Source organism: Mustelus asterias, chromosome 6, assembly GCF_964213995.1.
Source record: "Mustelus asterias chromosome 6, sMusAst1.hap1.1, whole genome shotgun sequence".
NCBI classification, from domain to species: Eukaryota; Metazoa; Chordata; class Chondrichthyes; order Carcharhiniformes; family Triakidae; genus Mustelus; species Mustelus asterias.
In genome coordinates, this window is record NC_135806.1 from 93,701,483 (window position 1) to 93,710,976 (window position 9,494).

General features: G+C 43.2%; 1 protein-coding gene across 16 annotated transcripts in view; it reads right to left on the minus strand.

Annotated features, from left to right (window-relative positions):
* The window catches only part of cast (calpastatin), a 196,354-nt gene extending 187,946 nt beyond the window's left edge, over positions 1-8,408 (minus strand). For 4 of the 16 annotated variants that reach the window (XM_078214753.1, XM_078214741.1, XM_078214743.1 and 1 more), the window contains exon 1: positions 7,867-8,349. In XM_078214753.1, the coding sequence (XP_078070879.1) occupies positions 7,867-7,908 (42 nt within the window). In that variant the 5' untranslated portion in view covers positions 7,909-8,349. Of the gene's footprint in view, positions 1-7,380; positions 7,491-7,866 lie in introns of those variants that run through there. The other 12 variants (XM_078214756.1, XM_078214754.1, XM_078214735.1 and 9 more) reach the window with 8 other exon arrangements.
* Positions 8,409-9,494: the final 1,086 nt, after the last annotated feature.

Sequence of the window (9,494 nt, forward strand, 5' to 3'; positions counted from 1 at the left end):
GCTTGTTAACCTGCAACTGACTCATCAATGGGCAACAACGCATGACCTAAGCTGCTCTGCCCTTTGGAATGTTTTAATGTCACATTCTGAAACTCTCAACTCAGTCTGCTGATAACCTCCAGCCCACCAACACCAAAGCAGGATTTGAGGCTGACAATGTCTGCCTCAAGTCTAATCTTCCTGGGAGCCTGGTTCTCTGGACAATTCCTGCCACTGTATGCAGAGCAGACCAAGTCTCGCTTTACCAACCTCATCATGCTGCATCACTGTCAACTTTAAAGGAATTCTGTAACTCCTGCGTTCAGCTAGCTAAACCCACCTGAACGTCAGCTGCTACATGAAGGAACCCTCACTGAACTCTGACATTCACATGAACCAACATCCATATTTCTGATTATTTTTCTTTTAAGTTACTTATTGCTATAAAACTCCACCTATCTCATTCTTATGTGCGTGTATGTTTTGTAACCATCCCCTAGGTTTAAATGTATGAATAAACATTACTTCTGATTTAACCCAAAAGAGTGTTTGCTGTGAGTCACATTGAAGTTGATTTCACAAACAAAGAGTTGGAGAAACACTCCACTGACTGTTTCAAAAATTATAATTTACAGAGATATGGCAAGAAAAATAAAGGAGTTCCATTTGCTTCTCTCCCCTGCCCATAACAGCTATAATACAAAAATCAATTACCTTCTGTGGAATACTCAACTCATTATAGGGAGAGAGTTCATGTGACCAAAGTAACCACTTTGAAATGTTGTTTATTATAACATCCTGGTTGCTTTTAGAAGTCTGCAATGGAACAGTATCGACATCTCTCTCCCTGCTGTTCTCAAGTTGAGACCCATCCCTGTTGCATTGTGGAATCCATCACAGAGATAGTGAATTTAAATCAAAAGGAACCTCAGGTGTAACAACATCAACTTCTGGAAAATATGGATTACAGTTTTTAAAAACTCTCTCCGGAAACTGCAGTGACCTCAACCCCACTAGAATTTCAGGATCATTGTGGAAAAAAATCTGCCTCAGCCAAGAACAAAAGTGAAGGACTAATAAAACAATGAACTCTCTTTTTTTTTTACCTTTTACCATTGAACCTTAACTTCAAAGAACAAAGACCAAAGAAAGGTACAGCACAAGAACAGGCCCATCGGCCCTCCAAGTCTGCGCTGATCACGATGCCTGCCTAAACTAAAACCATATGCACTTACGGAGTCCGTATCCTTCCATTCCCATCCTATTCATGGATTTGTCTAGTTGCCCCTTAAATGCCACTATTGTACTTGCTCCCACCACCTCCGCAGGCAGCGTGTTCCAGACATTCACCACCCTCTGGATAAAAATCTTGCCTCGCACATCTACTCTAAACTTTTCCCCACGCACCTTAAACCTATGTCCCCAAGTAGTTGACTTTTTTACCCTAGGAAAGAACATCTGATTATCCACTCTGTCCATGCCATTCATAATCTTGTAGACCTTTATCAGGTCATCCCTTAACCTCTGTCGTTCCAGTGAGAACAAACCAAGTTTATCTAACCTCTCCTCATAGCTAATACCCTCCAGACCAGGCAACATCCTGGTAAACCTCCTTTGAACCCTCTCCAACCATCCACATCCTTCCGGTAGTGTGGCGACCAGAATTGTACACAATCTTCTAAATGAGGCCTAATTAAGTTTCTGTACAGCTGCAGCATGACCCGCCAATTTTTATGCTCAATGCCCCGACCAATGAAGGCAAGCATGCCGTATGCCTTCTTGACTACCACTTTCAGTGGTTGGTGGACATATTCGCTCAGATCTCTCTACCTGTCAATACTCCTAAAGGTTCTACCATTTACTGTATAATTCCTACATGCATTGGACCTTCCAAAATGCATTATCTCACACTTGTCTGGACTAAACTCCATTTGCCATTTCTCTGCCCAAGTCTTCAACTGGTCTATATCTTGCTGTATCCTCTGACAATCCTCTTCACTATCCGCAACTCCACCAATTTTTGTGTTGTCTGCAAACTTATTAATCAGACCAGCTACATTTTCCTCCAAATCATTTATATATACTACGAACAACAAAGGTCCCAGAACTGATCCCTGTGGATCGCCGAACAGTTACCCTTCTCTACTGTATGTTGAGAAGGTCGGGGCATATGTTTATCTTTTGAAATATCTTTTATGTAGGTGAGTTTTCAGAAAAATAAAATCCAACTCTTTTGTGTTTAAATTCAAGAAAGCCTGATGGACTGAATTTTTTGCAATCCATATGTAAATGGTTAAGTACAGACACTGAATCGATAGCTTCAATACTTACAGATTACTAAAACCCTGTTACAAGCAGTCGAGGAATGGGAAACAAAGATCAAGTCCTGACAACATGTCCTCACCGGTCATAACAAGAGTTATGCTCATATGTCCTTATATCTTGCCAAAACAAACTATCTAGTGTTAAGCTATCCTTACTTTATAAAGGAATATTCCTTGGGAGTGGCTAGCTGCATTTGAGACACTTAGGAAAAGGCTAATATTAAAACTTTGCTCCATTTGTTGTACTTAATCTTTAATCATTGTGCAGCCATTAAAGGATTTCAGTGCTCAGGATCACAGAATCACAGAATACTACCGTGCAGAAGAGGCCTTTTGACCCATCGACGCATGGAAGGTCCTGACCTGCCCACCTAATCCCACTTGCCAGCACTTGGCCCATAGCCTTCAATGTTATGGCGTACCAAGTACTCATCCAGGTACTTTTTAAAGGATGTGAGGCAACCCGCCACCACTACCCTCACAGGCAACACATTCCAGACCATCACCATCCTCTGGGTAAAAAAGATTTTCCTCAAATCTCCCCTAAACCTCCCACCCCTCACTTTTAACTTGGGTTTCTTCATAACTGACACTTCAGCTAAGGAGAACAGCTGCTCCTTATCCACCCTGTCCATGCCCCTCAAAATCTTGTACACCTCAACCAGGTCGCCCCTCAGTCTTCTCTGCTCCAGAGAAAATAATGCAAGCCTATCCAACCTCATTTTTAGAAAGTCATGGAACTGCAAACGATGCAAGGGAAGGGAAAGCCAAAATTTCCCTCATTGCCAATTGCAAAACACAAACTTGTTTCTAATGAACTGCCATCTCAGGCAGATGTCAAATAAAAATAAGAGCTCTCTTTATCAAGAAGAAATTTACTGTTGGAATTATTTCGAATTACCATTAGCTCCCTCATGGAATGAGTAGTCTATAACACAAATCTTTTTGAATGAGGAATGAAACACTGGGAGGGGAACATAAATAATTGTAGCAATTACACAATTGCCAAAGTTTTAACGCCAGAAGGATCTTACGGTCCCTCGATGGCGCATCCCCGCAGCGGTTTCTCATTGGCAAGGGGAGTGTTCAACAGGAAACACCGTTGACAACGGCGAGACCACAAGATCCCACCGTCACCGAGCAGCGCGCTGCCTCCCGCCACCGCGAAACATGCTGCAGAGAGGGAGAAAAATTCCACCCAATAAATGGAGAGCAGAGTCAGGGACCTAGAATAAACACCCTGAACTGGAACTGAAACACATGTCAAACTGAGCAAAAATACTCCAAGGGAAGTCTCCCATTATCTGACAACTGGGAACTATAAAGTTCAGAACTGAAGGCCAGCAGAGGAGACATTCATAGGCCACAAAATGACAGGAGTCATTTTACAAAGCATGATACTTGAGTATGTATTTAGCTTTCTATAGCTTTGTTGATCAATTGGTAATATGTAATCTTTTAGTCAGTGTTGGCTGAGGAATAAATGTCAGCAAGGACAATTCCCTAATCCTTCATTGAATAATTGACCTGGGCAGAACAACAATCTTGGTTTGACATCACATTTGAAAGCTAACATATCTCTGCCAAGACAGCACGCCCTCAAAATCACACAGATATGTTAGCTCAATCCCCAACTGACATCACAAACTTCTGACTCAAAAGGAAGGATTCTGCTATTGAGCCAGAGTGAGACACTGTAATGCACACCGACAGACGTTTATAGACATTATATTACAACTTACGTCATGCCCATAAACTAAAATTGAAAATTTTCTAACTTCAGATGTACTCAAGAAAGTGCGGTAAGCCTCATTAATTCAATGTTTTCTATATAAATAAAAACTACAAAAAAATCTGCACTCCCTTAAATTATATCCAACCAATATGGCATCACTTATGTGTATCCCTCCTGCACTTGGTGATTAAACAAATAATGGAATGACAGTCTATGTGGCCTGGAAACAGAAGTAAAGTAAACGCCATCTGTACCCTACATCTCACTGAAATCCAACTCAGTTCACTCACATAATAAGAGAGGATTCTACCATTGAACCACTGCTGCTCCAGCATCTTCTGTGTAACCTGCAACCTGGGACAACTTTAATTGCAATGTCCTATGTCTTATAACGCTTTTACAGACTGATACTACACTAACTCTTTTTAATATCCATGTGTCCCACAGCCTACATGTCCACTAATTAGATAGAGCCTTGCTGCTGCCTTCAGTGGCAGATGCTGTTCACACCACAAATAGAAGATTATTTTCTTCTTAAAAAATTAGATATTTCCTCCTTTGTCCCTCCTTTCCTTCCAAGGTGCTTTGGCCAGGATTTTGTTGGGCTGATGGTGATCTCACCCAATGGTCAAAGAAATGTTGGGAACACCCATTAGTTCCCTGGGGGAGGCCCAATGGATCCAAGTGCTCTCCAGGCACCTAATCCTCCACTGTCCGGCCTGCCCCACAATTCAGATCCCTGCTGACAGGTGTCATGGGAAAAGGGACTCAAGGGCAAGGCTAGAGGATGGCTTTCACTGGCCGCTCCTTGCCTGATGCTTAAAGTTTACTTAAAGTTTATTTATTAGTCACAAGTAAGGCTTACATTAACACTGCAATGAAGTTACTGTGAAATTCCCCTTGTTGCCACACTCCGGCGCCTGTTCGGGTCAATGCACCTAACCAACACGTCTTTCAGAATGTGGGAGGAAACCAGAGCACCCTGAGGAAACCCACACAGACACAGGGAGAACGTGTAAACTCCACACAGGCAGTGACCTGAGCCAGGATTCAAACCCAAGTCCCTGGCGCTGTGAAGCTGCAGTGCTAACCACTGTGCTACCCCTCCACCAGGCTCAGAATGCCTGACCCTGGGGCATTCCTCCTCAGAAGTTGCTGGCTAGTCCAACAGGATTTGCATGGCAGCCTTCTGAGGGTGCAGCATACCCGCGTGACCTCTGTTTAATCTCTGAGCCACCACTGAATGGCAGTGGGCTCAGGGATAGATGTGATTTAGTTCACAAATGAGCTTTGACAGCTAAAAAAAATCTCACATCAGCCTCTTCCTCCCACTTAATCGAGGGAGATTTTCCCATCACCAGGAGGCTGACACAGGGCCTCTCCCATAAATAAGTGACGCATCCCCCACACCTTCTCCTGTGACAGGCTGCATTAAATCCAGTCACACATTTCATTCAACATGTACATAAAGATTACACTGTAGACCAACTGAACTGTTAGGGCACTGAAGGAGGCCATTCAGCCCATCAAGTCTGCACCTGCTCTCCAAATGAGCCATTCTTTAATACCATTCTCCCATCTTCTCCCAGTAACCCTGCACATTCTTCCTTTTCAGATAACAGTCTAATTCCCTCTGAATGCCTCAACTGAACCTACCTCTATCACACTCAAGCAGTGCATTCCAGACCTTACCCACTCGCTATGTGAAAGCATTTTTTTAATCACACCACTTTTGCTTCTTTTACTCCTTATTTTAAATCTGTGCTCTCTCATTCATGATCCTTTCACGAATGGGAACAGTTTCTCCCCATCTAATCTGTCCAGGTCCCTCATGATTTTGAATAGCTCTATTGTGCTCATCCAGTCTTTTCCTAGTCTGGTCCCAATCTCACACCAACAGGATTGATTCATAACAGCCCCTCCAGCAAGCCACTTGTATCAACACTACAGAAGACACAATACAGCATTCCCAAGGAAACTAAGAAATGGCAATAATTGTCCGACATCCTGAAAATGAAGAGCTACTTTAAAAAAAAGTTCATTATCTCATCATAGGGACACTCATATCTGAAAATTAAAACGAGGGATGAAGTGGAAATGGTCAAAAATTTCAAGTTTCTATGTGTCCAGATCACCAACAACCTTTCCTGATCCCTCCACACCAACGCTATAGTTAAGAAAGCCCACCAATGTCTCTACTTTCTCAGGGGGCTAAGAATGTTCACTACGACTTTCACCAATTTTTACAGATGCACCATAGAAAGTATCCTCGGCGGGTATCACAGCTTGGTATGGCTCCTGCCCTGACCAAGACTGCAAGAAACTACAAAGGGTTGTGAATGAAGCCCAGTCCATCATGCAAACCAGCTTCCCAGCCATTGACTCCATCTACACTTCCCGCTGCCTCGGAAAAGCAGCAAATATAATCAACAACCCCATGCACCCCAATCATACTCTTTTCCACCTTCTTCATCAGGAAAAAGATACAAAAGTCTGAGATCACGTACCAACTGACTCAAGAATAGCTCCTTCCCTACTGTCATCAGACTTATGAATGCACCTACCATATATTAAGTTGACCTTTCTCTACACCCGAGCTATGACTGTAACACTATATTCTGCACTCCTTTCCTTCTCCCTTATGCATTATATGTACGGGATGCTTCGTCTGTATAGTACGCAAGAAACAATAAAGTTTATTTATTAGTCACAAATAAGGCTTACATTAACACTGCAGTGAAGTTACTGTGAAATTAAAGTTTACTGGTGTATAGACTTCACTATATACCAGTAAACTTTAAACATGTGACAATAATGAATCAAATCAAAAAATGTGCAGTGCATTCTAGCCAAATGATAATCAAAGAGTAAGCGTTAGTCTCTGATTATATGAATAAAAATGAGTGAGGTTACAGGTTGAGAAGTTCCTCTCTTAATCAAGCCCATTGAATAGCAATGAGGAAACACTTTAATAAAGGTCGATTTCACTTCCTGAGCGTGGTACACAGCAATTGAGAAAGGGGTGACATAACTCTGCGGAAGTGGTACAACACTGAGAGGATCTGCAGCCCAATAGGGTTTTTTTTTAAAAGCACCATTCATTTGTTGACATAGCGAGGCCGGAAACGAAGCTGGGCTGTTCCAATCTCCTCCCGGCCAGACTGGCATTTGAAGCTTTCTCTCCCAAAAAGACACAAAGCAGGGGCTAGCTGACTGCTGACAGAGAGCCTGGCTGCACTTCCCCAGTCTGCCGATAGAAAAAATACTGCGACAATGTCCCAGCCTGGCTGCCGGAACCATTCCCCACCCTCAAAATAACACTTAACTCTCAGGCAGAATTACCTGGAAACAGGAGAAGCAGCTTCTCAATCCCCCTGGATCAGAGCAGTGGACAATCAGGGAGGACAGACGCACACATAGTACAGACTGTCAGTGCAGACAGGGCGCAGCTCAAATATCCAAAAGGGCAGGGGCAGTACACCCTCACTGACACTTCATGGAATAAATGATGTAAACTGTTAGAGATCCCCCTCCCTCCCTCTCGCCCAGAAATACCAATGTTTTTAATCAAATCTCAGCAGAGCCCCAGGGCGGATTTCCTCCCAAATTAATTACAGGTCACACAACGTGCGATTTCTGTTACAAAAGATCAATTCAGGCGAAATCGCAGTTGTCAATAGCGATACAGGAGGGGGAGGAATGCGGGCTGGGGGGGATCTAAATCCAGCTCTCGGCCTTTGACAAGACTTTTTTGGCTCTGAGCTGCCATTCCACATAAGCTGCAGCCGCTATACTAACTTCAGCAGCTTTCACTCCCGGCGCATTTACCTTTCGTGGCTCTTTGCCTTTCCTCTTGTTCGGCTGCGACATGTCTCAGGCTGTGGACTCGGGGAAGGGGGCTCCCTCTAAACTTTACGGCTGATCTCGCAGATCAGCGAAGCCACACTAACTCCTGTCAGCCCGAAAGCGCTGGCGCTTTTCCGACCGAACTTGTTGAAGTCAGTTTGCACTTTGGGGCGTATCCTTTTTTTGTTGCAATCCCTCTGAATGTTTCTGCTCTGGAACAAGCTCTGTTACAGGTTAAACACATTTAGTGGCATTTTCCACATGTACTGCAATCACCATACTCCCTGCCCCCGCCCCCACTATATAGATGGACAGACCCATGCAGACTTACAGAATGCAAGTATATTGATTGATATAATGTATAAAAACCTCAATTAACAATATGCTGCTATTGCAGTAACCAGACATCCTGGATCAGAAATAATGATTATTTCTGTTCTATGTTCTACAAGTCTGAAACTGTTTAGTCCCCTGTTGAGAATTTCCCTTCCTCTCTAAGATCCTTCTCTTGCACCCCCCCCCCCCCCCCACGGTGATTGAGGCTGGAGTAGGAATGACCGTGGAGGTCATGGACATGGAATTTTGTTTACTGGAGCCTTACAGTTTTCATTTCGGGAGCCAATGTGCCACTCCAACGAATGTTCTAGTTAACCTCATTCTCCAAACTTTCTACATTTTGTTCCTACAGTCTAATTGATTTAGAAAATTGCACATGCTAACAATACCTGTCAAATCAGATTTCAACTTGCATTCAGCAATACAGAACTGATGATATATCTTTTAAGTTCTGTTTATTTTTTCCAAACGGATGTACACATTGAGAGCTGAGACGAATGCAAGTATATTGGCTCTGCTATTTTTCTGAGCAACAAGAGAGTCTTTCTAATGACAGAAAATGTGACAACTGCTCTTGCTTTCCACAATGGAGCGATCCCCTGCCTACCTCAGATAGGACACATCTCAGGAAGTCCACTCCCTGCCACATATGTCACAGGATAGCAGCAGCTATACTTAGAGGGGGGGGGGGAATTTTTGTTTTTCCAAATCAGATCTGCAGCACCAGGCACTGTAATACGCCTGCATTCACATACTTTCCAAACTCCCAAAAGCAATAGAGCATACAAGGCAGTGAAAAAAATGTCAATTTCCACAGAATGTTTCAGAATGAAAGAAAACTACTGCAGTTGCCAGAAAAAAAAGGGCAACAAATGTTTGCAATTCTTTGGGCAGCATTTGTGACGAGAAAGTCAAAGTTCATCTTTCTGGTCGATTACCTTTCATCAGAACTGAGAAATGTGCAGGGATAAAGGGGGAAGGGAGCAAAGAAAAAAAGAAAAGGCTGTGATCTAGGGAATGGGATATAATTAAAAGGGTTGATGGCACAAGGCAACAAGTGATGTTAATGGGACAAGTGAAGGACTAAGTGTGGTGGGGTAAATGGCAATAGCAGAATCCTTGCCCACAGCCGCTGTCTGAAAAACTGGGACTGAGGTTTTGATCTGAACTTGATGAACACAAGTGGGTGTGGGAATCAAAATGTGAGGTTATTGTGCGCCCAGTCAAAGTAATCCACTCATTTGCATTCTTCCCCCTTTGTTGTAGGACAAGGT